General features: G+C 37.8%; 1 protein-coding gene across 1 annotated transcript in view; it reads left to right on the top strand.

Annotated features, from left to right (window-relative positions):
• The first annotated feature begins 433 nt into the window (after positions 1–433).
• The window catches only part of LOC105253078, a 36,750-nt gene continuing 22,245 nt past the window's right edge, over positions 434–14,938 (top strand). Inside the window, exons 1-2 of the mRNA XM_011260871.3 lie at positions 434–1,035; positions 7,617–8,203. Coding sequence (XP_011259173.1) covers positions 7,976–8,203 — 228 coding nt within the window. The 5' untranslated portion in view covers positions 434–1,035; positions 7,617–7,975. The remainder of the gene's footprint in view (positions 1,036–7,616; positions 8,204–14,938) is intronic.

Here is a 14,938-nt window from a genome sequence, read left to right as displayed (position 1 = left end):
TTATATAATAATTAATTAAAACCTCATATAAAAAATTATATAATTATATAATCATGTTATAAAATTAATTAACAGTAAAATGATATACATCTCTATAAAGCAAAATGTATAATTATCCTGCTTTGTACGCAAAATAAATAAATATAATTATTTAATTAAAATTCTTATTTCCATTTATCTATGTATTATATAATTTTCCTCGCTTGTAATATTTTCCTTTCGCGGACAATCGCGAATCAATCGACACGACTCTTTTCCCAAGTACGCGATTCCTTTAACGGGCAAAAATGTTCCGACGAAGATTTTCGGATGCGAGATCGGCGCAACTCGGGCACACACGGGAACGCAGGCTCGAAGGGTCGCTCGGCGCCGGCGGCGCGTCGCGACGCTCGGCGTCGCTGCCTCCCTCAGTCAGTCCTGCGCTGTACGGGCAAGGACCACGAGGGAAGAGGAAGCGCCGCCGCCGCCGCCGCTTCTCGCCGTCGCGCGAGTCGAGGCGACGCGACGCGACGACGAGCGACCGTCCGTCCGTCGAAAGCTTTAGTCCGCGTCCGCACGTCGACCGAAACACGCGATCCCCGACACGTTACTCCCACCCGGTGCAGTGGTGCGCGGCTCCCTTTTCTTCCGGCTCCTGTCACTCAATCTCGTCCGCACGAAGGGACAACCTAGTCCTACCGCGTCGAATAATAGAGTCTCTCTTCGCTCTTATCCCGCCATCGTCCTCTTTTCACCCTCGTCTCGTTCCACTCGCGCCAGTTATCCGATAACCTCTTTGTTCATCCTCCCTCGTGAGATGCTTCGCGATCCTTTCTGAGATAGCTGGAGGAGAGGACGTCCCGAGCGCGCGGGAGGAGGATTAAGAACGCCGGAAATTCGGGATGTAATATCCGGCGACCCTAGTTACACGTACGGTGTGTGCGCGCTGGTCGGCTCTCCTGCCTTCCAAGTCGGAGCAGCTTCGGTATAAGTCAAAGTGAAGAAGGAGATCTCACTCTCAGGATTTTCGATCGATCGGGAATCTACTCAACGGAGGTGTGTTTTCGAAATTCTATATTTCATTTTATTATTTAAGAAATTAAATAGACTAAATACTATATTTCTGTACTTTGATTTAGAAATGTTTTAATTTTCCACAAACTAAAATGTATATTAATAATGAAAAGTTTCACTTAATCTGTTACAAATATTTTTATTATTATTTTTGAGAATAATTTCAAGAATGTCTTACTCTTTTCCCCATATTTTAAAATATCCTTCATATCCTTGACTTTTTTCATTTATTCAGAGATTAAAATTATTCTCGTTGCAATTAGATATGAAATATTATTTTAAAGAAGCGAAGATAAATAATGCCTTCTAAAGATTTTTATTTATATATGTCTCTCTTTTCTTATTTGTATCTTTATATCTTTTACAAAATACTCCTCATATCTGTATTTTTATTATATTCTATTCAATGCATATATATGAGAAGAAAAGAAGGTCATGGTATTATTTAGGATCACGAGTTCATACATCTCGTATTACGATGAATTATTTGAGGAAGATACTTTTGAATGAATTATTATCAATTCAAGAATTTTAAATTTAATAGAAAGACAGGGGTCTCTTCTTCTCATTCATGTTATAACTTAGTGCCGCAACAAGTTTAAATTCACCTCAGTCCTGTTGAAGATATCGCGGGAAGTTATCTCCGACAATGGCTACAAGACTATTCTCTCATTCTCTCCTTCTGTATTCGCAATTTCCACGCGCTGTAGACTCCCGTACGTCGGAGGAAGAATCTCCATCCACCCGCGTCGCGGCGCGGAGCCTTCTCTCAAACTTTTCCGTAATGAGATTTCTCGGGGAACGAAGAGGGATTACGGCGGAGAGAGACTTTTTGCTCGTGTTGTGCCCGCGCGCGTCGCCGCGGTCTCATACATCAAACTGTCGGTCGCGGATGTTGCAGGTGCATATGATACGTTCGGCTTGGTTAAGCGCCTTTATTTTTCGCGGCGAGACCGCGCATTGTCGCCTCGACTGCGCGAATAATTCCCATCGAATTCTCGCGTTTGCTCGAGAAAATTATACCAGTAGATTCATGTTATCATAATTCGATCGAAATTCTTCGATTTAATAATAAGTTAATTTATTAATAATCACAATCTAACGTCATTGATATCGATCGGTTTTTTTGAAGTCTCGTAATTTTTAAAAATATATGCTTGCTTCCGCTTGTTGAACTTCTCGGGGCGCTCGGGCGCACGTGCTCGACGTTTCACACGCGTGTCATACGTCATGTGTGCAATCGCCTCTCGTAAGTTTACATTAGCCTCCCGTCACGAAGCACGCCGCTCGCGTTGTTTATTTGTCGTGATAACTATTGCGGACGCTTTATAAAGTCCGGAAACGAGCGTACGGCGCGTACGATCGCAGTCGCGATGGCGGCTTGTTACAAAACTACACGTTCGCGAACTTACAAAAGGGAACGCGCGTATAAGCAACGGCGACAGATTTAACGAGCGCGTTCTCTATACCGTGTAAAATGCATGAAAAGGACCCGTAACAACGAGATATGTACCTGCAAATATTCCGATAAACTTTTTCGCGAATACTCGTAGAATGCGCGAACGTCATACTTCGTTTAAACTATTATATTTTCGCATTTTTGTTTCTCGCGCGACAGCATGTCATCGTCGCTTTAATCCCAAATTAAATACAGAAGAATTTGTTCTGTTAGTTCAGTGCGATTTATTGACCTGTCGAGCAATTAAAAATCCCGATGTTTTGTCATTTTCAAGGTTTACACGCTTTTAATTTAATTAAAATATAATTTTTCAAGCAACACACTTCTAATTGTCAATGATTTTGCCCGGAAAGCAGTGTTTCGCTTTCCGGACAACTACTCTAAACCACTGAACTATTCAGATTTCACACCTAATACCGCTATTTAGCACAGTTATATGCGATTTCAGAACAATGTTGGAATCTCGCTCGATAGATGCATGCCGATTGCCCTGAACTCCTGAATGGGAACTTGCTGACCACCAAATAAGTCTTAATAAGATTTATTAATAACTATTATAAGGACTATTATAAGACTATTTAAATGTCGACGGAGCTATTCATGTGCACTGCATGCTGGCTTCCGACTGATCTATTCTATGTAGTTTGTCATCTAAATAGAAAGCTATTATATTTTTCTTAAACTTTTATATATATTTTTGAAAGCAGTAGATTTTATAAAGAGCATCATACAACCCTCCTGTTACTCGATATAATACTTTAGTAAGAGTCCAAAATATCACGTATGCGTTCACCAATCACATCTGACAATAGCATTATTTATATGACACTGCCACGTGTGACAAATTGTCTCCGTAAATACTCGGAACATTCGTTACACGGTAATAATAATTCTACGGACTTTTTTGCGAGAACCGCATCGATTTGTGTGTTACATTCGTGAGTCGGTACCGAAGGGGTTAATCTACGTTTTTATGGGTTTTACGTCTCTCCGACGCGGTCGCTCCTCGTCCGCAAGTTTCGCGTCGCGATTTAATTAAACTTCGACCTGCCGTCGAAAAATCGATGCCGTCGCCGTTGATTTTACTAGCGGTTCCGCGAGTCTCGGAACGAAGCAATTCCGGCGAGACCGGTCGAGTCGATTTAGCTCGTTCGTGCAGAAATCCGCGCCCGAAACTAGTCAGCCAGTCCCGAAAAGTTGCGGACCGTAGGGAAAATTCGCAGAGTGACGGCAACGACAGTGGCAAGGAATTGCCTCGAACTTATTCAATCGAACTAGTTTACGATCGAGCACAGCGTTCCACCTAGCAGCGATCGATAATATAAGCATTCGAATAAATATCAAACCGTTGAAAAAATGCCACTTATAAACATTAAAAATTAACAATTTAAAAGGAGCAGCTAAAGAAGACTATACTATGTAGACATTATATATAATATATATATATATATATATATATATATATATATATATTTCTTTTTTTGTCGTATTCGTCATAAAATATATTTTTTAACACATGTTCTTTTTAATTAATAATAATTACTATTAATAATATATTATTATTAAAAATTATTAATAATTGGATATAACTTTTATACTCATAAAACATATATGTTTTATAAAAAAATATTATATATATATAGTATTTCAAATGTGTGATTTGCACTGCTAATTTCCTATGTTATATGATTTTCGTGTTTACCATGTTATGTTGGCATAACAAAGACTTGGGATTACGCTCTGCTTTAGTAAGTAATCTATGACCATTCGACCAGGAACGAAACGAGAGCAGGTTGAATTCTCGAGGGACAGCTCTAAGCCGGAAATGTCACAGTGAAAAATTGCTACATCAACGGACGAATGGGTCCTGAGAGAGAGAGAAACCAGTTAAAAAGCTACAAAGAAACGCACTCGCGTAGCACATTCGTCGAATTTCATTCTTCATAAACCTACTTTTCAAGCAAATTCTACGAAAATTGTCTTCCCCTCTCATAAAAGTGTACATTATATATTTACGCGACAAAAACATTTGTTTAATAGATTTAAATTTTATACGACGCGAGATGCAGATTACTATGAATATAAAATTTCGTTTTCATACACTCGGGAATCGTGAAGTGTTCATCACCTGGAGTTTCCCGCACTCCAACTGATACTGGTTAACAATTCAACGCTCCCTCGGATTCGAGAAATCCAGAGATTTTTTTTTTAACTTCGTCGATATTAATAACAATTTTTTCAAAGATATATCGTGATATTTTTCGTGATATCAATTCATAGAACACGTTAATTTTTCTAGTTTTGCAATAATTATCATCTTTCCTAACATATAATATAAATATAAAAAAAAATAATAATTAAATTAATCCTGAAATGTCAAACCGGATATTTTCTTTTAAGCTCGAACTCGTTTGTTATTATGCGAGTTTGACACATTGAGATATTGTATATCTCGTTTAGGACGAGTGTATCGAGTGACCTGCGGAAGGCAAATCTCGTTTCTACTCTCGCACGGTTTCTGCTTTATTAAATGGCACGAACATCATCTGGCGCAAACGTAAAGCAAACTTATCGCGCGTCTTCTCAGCACCTCGCTGACCCGTATTACGAGGTCATACAAGAATCTAATCCGAAACGAGGGAACTCCGGAAACACCCTGGGCGTCTCTGTAAAGAGCAATTGGCTTTGTCTTGGAGAACGCGAAAGGGGCGTCTTCGCTCCTTCGCAGAAAATATATATGTGTAAATCATGCTCTAATTAATCTTTGCGCAGCTAATGCGACTGCGTATTTTACAAGATGACTCGAAAATCGCTGTATTTTTCTTCACTAGATTTCTTTTGTCGACATCTATCCGTTTATAATTTTAATATAAGTCTTTCTTTCTCTCTATTTCTAAGTCAATCTTACGTGCTTAAAGATATCTTAGAAGCTTAAAAATATAAATGTAATAATCTCTAAATAATATGAAATAAAACAGTAGATAAAATTTCATCAAAATTTTGTATTAAAATAATATAAAAATATGATTTTAATGAAATTTCTGTCGATCTTTTACTGCAGAAACGGAAGGTAGAATTTCCTCTCTATTTTCTGTAAGTCGAATGATGTTTGTGCGGTATGCGACGCGTTTATTACCCAAGAGTAGGGGAGACACGGCGCAAATTTTCCATTCTTAAATTAGGTCGCGCATTCTGTGACTAACGCACAGCCGACGACGGCTCTCATGAATTGCAAATTTCTGTGTTGTTTTTCTCATTTTTATGGCTTCACCGTCCCATCCCCCTCTGCCATTTCTTCGTTGAGTCAGTTTGCGTTATGTCTTGTAAAGAAATAAAACATACGTCTTTATAAATAATCCCATTTTTATTGGTAATAACTTCATGATATATAATTGATTTATATATTATTGTATATACAACATACTATTACATTAAAATTTGTTTTAATTAGGTTTTTATTAACGTTATATTAATTTCTTATAGTTTAAAATAACGATTACGTTACGTTACGATACGTTATATTAATTTCTTATAGTTTAAAATAACGATTGATTAAAATTCTTGACAATTCATAACATCTATTTATCTAATATGTACAGGATGTATATGAAATGATGCACTAAACTTTAGGAATGTATTCTAGAAGTCAAAATAAAACTTTTTTTTCTTATGAACATCGGTCCTCAAATAAACCGCCCCCTGAGTTAAAATTCGAAAATGTGTGAAATTGGCCAAACACCCACGACGCAAATTTATTTATCTCTCAAGAGAAGGTAATAGGTAACGTCAAACCAAAGTCAAATAATAAGGCGATCCATAATACAGCCAATTTTCAATTTTTTCCCCAAACTTTAGGGGCCTGTAGCTCGGAGAGGAGTTCATTTGCGGATCCATGTTCATAGGAAAAAAAAATCTTATTTTGACATCTAGAATACGCTCCTAAAGTTTAGTGCATCATTTCAGATATACCTTGTATATACATATATTTGAAATAAATTAAATGTAGTTAAAGTATACTATTTAATTAGTGTTAATAATATTAATATTATTATTTTTATTATAAATATTCCTCGCAAAATATTACTATTTCTTTTAACTTTACAAATGTTTAAATAAAAAAAAATATATATATATATTCTTTTATTTATTTAATTAATGTGTTACGTTCGATCGTTAATCTTAAATATCGTCTTTTTCCAGTATCTATGTACCTCTTTTTATTTCTCTCTCTCTACGATCTCTCTCTTTCTCTAAATAAATTATATCTATTTATCTCTCAGGGCGTCCTTAGGGAATCTATAGCGGGAGAGAATTCATCCATCCATTTGCGGCGTCTATCCATCTATCTACCAATTTATCAACCTGCCGCTTTTTGCAACAGCCGTTAATTTAAGTCGCGAGATCGAACGGCAAATCTAACGGCCCTTGATTTACGAAGAGCAGCTTTTTTAGAGCAGTAATGGATCCGGTCGAAATTCGATGCGACGCGCATACGAATTTAATCAAACAGGCTTCTTAGAAAATCTTGAAAGCACAAACTATATTCGCAATAAAAGAAATAGTAGTTGCGCGTGAATATCCTGGAGAGATTCTCTTTTTTTCTCTCTCTCTTTCTGTTTGACGTACACGCTACATTTCTTAATGTTCACGGAAGGAGAACTCGGATTAAATTGATCCGTCTTAGAATTAATCCTCGCCATGAATGCACTCTCTTCTATTATAATAAAAATAAGAGAAATCGACAAAAGAGTTATTAAGATTATTAGTTTCAACTTTAAAGACAAATTTTTTAATAAAAAATAAAGTACATTATATAATATATAATATATAATATATAATATATAATATATAATATATAATATACAATATATAATACAATATATAATACAGTACAAACACAAAGATGTAAGATTCTCTTCAATCTTCATAATCGATAATCAATATCTCTCTACTGTTTATTTGCAATTTATTATAGTTACGTGTTCAAGATAAAACAAATACGCATGCTAGTATTTTGGAGACGAAAACAAACAAGTGTAGCTAAGAAACAAATCCGCTCAAATACCTAACAATCATCTTTATAATCGCTTGTTTCTTCTTTCAGATTTTCAGAGTGGCCAAAAGCACAAGAACTGTTGCCAAATTCGCGCCACGTGACAAGCATCACCACCACCATCACTTCGCGAAATTGTCTCGCTTGTAAAACGCTTTAAACATGCATTAACAAAACTGCAGGACAATCTCGCCGGAAGTTACCCGATTTTTAACAAGCTCTCCGAGCAAGGATCTCGCGAGTCTAGAGACGAAGTTTCGGCGGCGACAAGTTGGCGACAAAGAGACATCATGAAGAGACTTGCCTTCACTCGCGGGAGGAAGTGATCTTCGAGAAAACGAGAAAGCGAAGAGATATTCTCGACGTGTTGGGCCAGACGAGTCGGGCCGGCATCAGGCCCGATCGGTGTGATGGTCTCAGGGTGGTGCCCGTGCGTGCCATTAGGGCGTCGGCAATCGTCGACCCAGCAGCAGCAGCAACAGCAGCAGCAACAACAGCAGCAACCGCCGTCGTCATCCAGGGCGCCGTTCACCGTCAGCGGCGCGACCGACCGCGCGGATATGGTGCAGATGTTCTACTACGAGAACCACGGCAAGTGTTGCAAGAAACTGCTGAGATACAACGGATACCCGAATAAGGTCAGACAACTTGCCATCGCAACCTCATTCCGCAATATGCTTAATTGACTTTATCCGCGTCTCTCTAAAGATCCAAGGTAGACCTTTTGAGCAAGAAATTATTATTTTCCATAAATCTTAATGTAATATTCTTGAAAATATATAGTTACAGAAAATAATCGTTTTAAAATACGTTTCTTTTTTTAATTATTTTTTATTTAAACTTTTAATGTTTTTAATAATAATTCGCAATTTGTATCATTCATGTCACATTTTAATGTAACATTTAATCATGTAACATTTTAAATTCAACGTTCAGATTTGATATTTTAGAAATTCTTTTGAGAATATTGGCGAGTAGTTGCAAGGAAGATTTACTTTCTGCAAAAAGGATGCGTTAAAATATGAATAATAAAGCATAACCTTTTCGGCAAGAGCATTCATTTTTGATATTAAGTTGATGAGTGCCTTTTGCCAAGCTTCTAGAAGGACACTTAAATTATTCTCTCGAGTAAGTTCCTCGTGGAGAATTAAGTGTGTCCTAGTATCGTTCATGTCAGAGACTATATAGGCGAGTTTAGATCAATAAGGTTATCAAATTTCGCTTTCAATTGAACCTTATTATTAGTCATATTTCGAAAGGATACGAGTGAGCTATAAAAAGCCAAACAAAACACGTTCATCAGGAATATCATACCTTAAAAATGCTGTTTTTTATATTATCATCTACATAATATTCTAGCAACTTTTGTAGTTCCTTAAACAAAACTGTTTAACTAACAATAAAATAAATGCTGATTTATGCAAAATATATATGATACGCTAGAATCTTATGATCGATTCTTTATATTGTCTATCGTGAAAAGATAATTCATCTATATAAATCTAACGCATATTTCATGAAAATATAATATCTTTCATTGAACTGCTTGGTCTTTCCATTAACGGTTATCGACTTTTCCGTCAGCCTTTCTTAATTGAATGTGATTTTAATCACATTTGTAGAGAAGCAATCGTCCTCATCGTATTATACCAGAATCTCCTCGATAATGGACCTAACTAGATATAAATCTACCCACATATCCATTTATCTATCTAATGAAACTCTCCATCCATCTATCCGCTTATCCGTGTAATTAAATCGACTATCCGCAGTATCCATCGTTCGATTACATCGAATTTTCCCACTGAGAAATGCCTCTTAAACGCTTGATAGTTCTGTTCGAACTGACTTTTCCAACTTGATACGATGTTATAATCGTTAACAGTAACTTATGTTATCTCACTGACAATAACAATCAACATTAACATAATTATCTATAAGATATCTCAAGTCATATGATTCATGCAAAAAAAATAAAATTTATACAAAGAACACACATATTAAATTTTTTTACGAAAAGAAATATATGCAATCGGCGAGTGCGTAATCGTATAAATAAAATTGAATTCGTCGACTGTGGGCATAAATTGCAACTTATCTCGTTTCCCTTAACGGTCGATTTAAAAGCGTGCGACAAAACGCGGCGCGACGATAAAAGTTTCGCGAAACGAATGTGACCCAATGAACATTTCACGCTCTACGGTAAGTCCGGGGTCTCGGTGATTCAAAATGCATCGCGAAAGTGAGACAGGTAAGGGAAAGAGAGAGGGAAGATAGCCATTCCAAGTTCACCGCAGGGATGGGCGAAGTTTCCGAAAGCCCCTCGGGAAATAAATCGATTCGATATCTGAATAGCCATTATGCGGACGTGGTTTCGTGGAGTAAAGAGAGCACATCGAGGCGGATAGTGCGCGGGAGGGAGAGGGAGACGGAGAAAGAAGGCAGCGAACCTTGGCGGAGAGGCGGAGGAGGGCCTTATCCGAGAACTAGGCTAATGCTCCGAGTTGGAAAACTCTCGACTCTCTCGCGTATCGGCCAGAATTTTCTTTCAATAACCGAGTTATTATTCATCGCGGTCATTTATTACTCGAAGTCGCCTCGCTTGTGTCATCTTTCCGCTCTCGTATCTCGGTGTCATTTCTCCGCGAACTCCTCGGGGCTGCGCGTCTCTCTCTTTGTGTACAGCGCAGATAAATTTCCGTGAGTTCCTTCCTGTCTAGGAGCGGAAAAAAATGGCGAGCGATTTAAAGGGAATTTTAATGTATGCGACTCTCTATATCGATTGTGATCTGATCGATTACGGAAAGCAGGTCGCGCGACGCTTATCTCTCGTTGGAATTTTCAATTGTCTGATAGCGGAAAGAGCCGTAGGGCGCCAGCTTCTCCCGCTCGGACAGATTTCCTATTTTCCTGCTCGCTCGCTTCTTGCGAAATATGTTTCCGCCTCTGGTATATCTTGCGCATCAATCTTAGACATTACGCGGATGCTCGAGTCCGGAGAATCTATGAGTTATTCCGGAGTAGAAATATGAGCGCGGTAAGTTCCCATTTCGCGAAGATATTCTTCCCAAATTCCGAATGCCATACTTGAAAGACGAAGTATAAAAATGAATTCTGGAGATATCAATTTGCAGTTGCGCTTTATAATATTGCGATCATTCTCGATATCGATAATCGAACGAGGATGATTTATTGTTAGCATCAATCATTATTATACTGTTTTTTAGCTTAAATATTTCCTAAAGATTTAAAAGATTGAATGCTTTTGATAACGTGTGATTTATATCGTCCATGAAGTATCTGATTAAATAAGAACTATCTCTTGTAAGAATAACAGACTAAACGTTATACATACTTTCTAACTCACGCAAATATTATTTTATATCTCGATGATTGATTCGCCAACTTCCACGTCGCTACTCTCGGTCGTCACGCTATCGTAACATAAAAGCGATGTAATTCTAACAATAATCGTTGGAGCTAATAATAATTCCAGACTATATGATATAGGCATTAATGACCGACATCGTGTACTTTTCTTCATCAATATGTCATTGACGATAATGCCGCAGTTATTTTTATTCGCCCTTCGGTGTCTTGCGAGCTAAATGCTGGGCATAGGAAGCGCTTATGATCACGAGAAGAAAAATGTGTTAGGGATTCTCGTTTGAAAATTCATGAAAAGATGAAAAAAACAATTTTTAAACAATTAATAAGTTTTTATAAATATCCTTCTCTTCTGAAATAGTAAATAACAAGTTTGATAAAAATTAAGAAAAATATTACATATTCGCTATATATAAAAAACGTTAAATATATATATATATTAAAATTTAAATATATAAGTCTTACTTATTTTTATATAAAATTTTCAACGTTCCACTAGACATCACTTTTGACAAATCTGACACTAACAATTTTTTTTTAATTTTCAACAGCAAGACTTATATTACTTTGGGAAGATATTTTTAATATCTTTTTATATAAAGAAGATGAGAAAAATTTCTATCCGGCTATAATGACTTTCATATAACTTATCGGCGCAAGAACTTGAAGTATTAGAAAAACGATCTTTCGAAGAAGGGGAAATGATTCGCAAAGAAAGAAAGTGGCTTGTATGGATGCGCTCGTTGATTTTAATCCATCACGCTCACGATGTGCCGGTGATTAACGAGCGTGTCGCGTCGGTCTCCCTGGAATCTACGATTTAACGCGCGCTGACACGTGTTTCGTTAGCGGCCATGGCTAGCGGCTTCGCCGAGAAGGTTTCCTCGCGACGTCTATCGCACGTTGATTAATCACTTTTTCACGAATGATCAATGTACATTTCGCGGACAATAGGACGAAAGTCAAAACCTTTTCCCTCGCATTGTCTAACATTCGAAAAAACGGTAATTAACGACCCTTTTTCTGTGTCATGCTCTCCGTAATCATACTTTCTTCGGAAAAGGGTCGAATATCTTTAAGAATGTGTAGCTTTTTTTAGTTTAATATATTCATATATTCTATGAGAAAAACGAAAGAATGAAATAAATAACAAAAATCAAACATTAAGCATTGAAAATAGCATTGAATAGAGTTTTTCTATCTAATGATATTAATTTATATTTAGAACAGTAATCGAACTTTGTGAGAAAATTTCCTTTAAAAAATTAATAAATTTATGAGGTTAATCATTCGTGTAAATTCGTAGGAGAAGTTGAGTAATAAATTCGTATATTCTTTGTGATGTTTCTGTATAATAGAAAAATAATGCATTTTCCAGAGAGAGAGAGAGAAGATGCAAGAAATGAGTTCGTTCAGTTTATAACCCGACTGCGTCATCTATTTGTTCCCCTGTTAAAAGTTAATTAGCAAGACTGGCGAAACTGCCCTGGGGGATCCGGTGAGAAAAACAGCGGAGATCCAGGAACATGCATCTTTGCGCGAGAAATTTTCACGAAATTGAATGCATCGCTATTAAAAGCGCGCTTGCACTTATAAAATTATCCAAAAATACGAGTGCGATACCAAGGCAAATAAGAATATGTGGCTGATATTTAACGCAGCAAATCTCTCTCTCTCTCTCTCTCTCTTTAAATATTCGCACGTTTTTTCGCATACGCGTGCACACATGCGATCGGAAGAGATACTTTGTCACGTATTCACATTTGCAGTTATAATCATGTACTAGAAAGAAACGATGCGGTTACAATTTACTCTCGATGTCGTCGTATATCTTTTCGCAATGTCGTTCTCTCTTTCTCTCTCTATCTTTTCCTCCTTCTTCTTCTTTTTCCTCCTTCCCTCATCTCCGGATAATTCTCACGTTGCGGGAATAAACGCGAATCGCGCGCGACAAACGAGTTTTCCGCAGCCTTTGAGAGCCGACCGAGCGGTGACGAGTAATTCAAATTAGCGAGAGCGCAAAACCAGCGATTTTCAAGCAAAGTAGTCTCTTCGCGAGCGGCTATTCGCACGAATGGAGTAATTGCTTTTTAACAAGCATCCGGGCACGCTCATTATGATCAGTACGTCTTTTATCTTTCTGCGACGCGTGTATACACGATTACATGGATATAACAACGAGAAGACCGATATTCGATGACACCTCATTGACGGAAAAGAGAATTCTTTGACCGATAACAAAAAAATGATTGAGGAATTTTATATTAAATTTTAGAGACATTTTGAATAATATAGATCGAGAAATATAAGTTAAAATGCAGCCTCGTATGGCAAAATTTGTATATTGTAATTTATTAAATACATTTTTAAAATTATATTATATGAATATAACACATGAAAATTTAATTTATTAAATATATTATAATCTTAAGTATTTTTTAATCCAATAATTAATCATTTTATTACTTGCATCGCTATTAAAATAATTTCTATATATCTTTTAATAAGAACATAGCTTCAGGTGTTGAAACTTCTTAAGACTGCCGATATCGATAACGAACTACATAATGACGGTTTTCTTGAAAAACTTTTAAATTCTTTAGAATCTGGATTGCATTGTACAATCGCGAGTGAGGCGTCTGTATTAACGAGACTGCTTGTTTAAACTTGCGACTCGCGATTAGCGCGATCCGTGATAGACACGTCGGGCCTCCGCGAAATTTCGTTGGCGCGATGGTCACGTTTCCGCGGGCCGTTATTACGCGCTATCGATCGTTATCGCGCAACAATACCGCGAGGGAGAAAGCGCTGTACAACGCAGCGCGGAGAGAGCGCCGGAATTAAACTCGCCGTGACGAAATAAAATCGCGGGGTGGACGATGCGCGATTAGATGTCGGGGAAGAAGAGAGAGAAAAGGAGAGAGAGGCCAGGCAGCCACCACCGTTGCCTCCATTGGGGAGTCAGCCTGGGAACAAAAGAGGCGAAAGGACCGGCAAGGATGGAGAAAAAGGGACGAGACGCAGGGTGGTTTGGGGAGGACGGCCGAGTGAATACGTATATATACGGGGGAGAAAAACGCGAAGGGCGGCAGTAGCGAGAAAGAGAGAGAGAAGCGTAGAGAAAGGGGGGAGAGAGAGAGAGAAAGAGAGAAGTGGCGGAGGGGAAGGAAGAAGGGAGAGCAGGGAATCGCGGAAAAGAGGCAAGAGGGTGGATATTCCAGGCTGCACTCCCGTGGTAGCGATGCCAGCTCGTATCGCCATGGCAACCGACCCTGAAACACCCTCCGGTCGTCGCGGTACCATCGCATATCGGAGAGAGCTTCGCTTTCCGATGGCAGTAATAATGTATCCTCGCTCTCGCTGTACTCGCGCCCGTTGTTGATGTAGGTCGCAAAATGCGGTACGCGACTGCACGCCGCTGGAGAGATGCTGCGAGGCGGAGGGTGCGGAGCTTTTCGCTCTGTTCCTGGACCGTTTCGATATCTAACGCGCGCCCGCCTCTAGATAAAAACACGCGCGCGTTGTATCTTCGTATCTTTGCACGGCGAGACATGTTTTCTCGGCGCAGGATATCTACCGGGTATCCAAGTTCAAGTTACTTTTTTCGTTTGGATAGCTTGATCGATTTGCAATGTATGAATTCTCTTGTTTGATGTATAAATATAATTTTAAAAATTTGATTAAATATCGAATGTTTCGAGAAACAAGTAACGGGCAATCGTATTCCTTATTTCATCCGCAATGACTTGTCACGATTTTGATATAATTTTAATTATAATTTTAATTTAGAACTTAATTATACTGTATGTAAGATATTTAATATGAATAATGGCTGAAATATTGAAAATCGATATGAAAGCCACGCGTTTATCTTTTTCATTAAGGAGGAAACAGTTTTGAATAATCCATTTTTAGAATTTAATTTCCGAAATCGTCAGCTGATGTTTTGTGACATCCTGATAGATGCTTTTTCGTTTTGATAAATT

The sequence above is a fragment of the Camponotus floridanus genome, unplaced genomic scaffold, assembly GCF_003227725.1.
Source record: "Camponotus floridanus strain SB8 unplaced genomic scaffold, Cflo_v7.5 scaffold21, whole genome shotgun sequence".
NCBI lineage: Eukaryota > Metazoa > Arthropoda > Insecta > Hymenoptera > Formicidae > Camponotus > Camponotus floridanus.
This window is presented reverse-complemented; position numbering and strand designations above follow the sequence as displayed.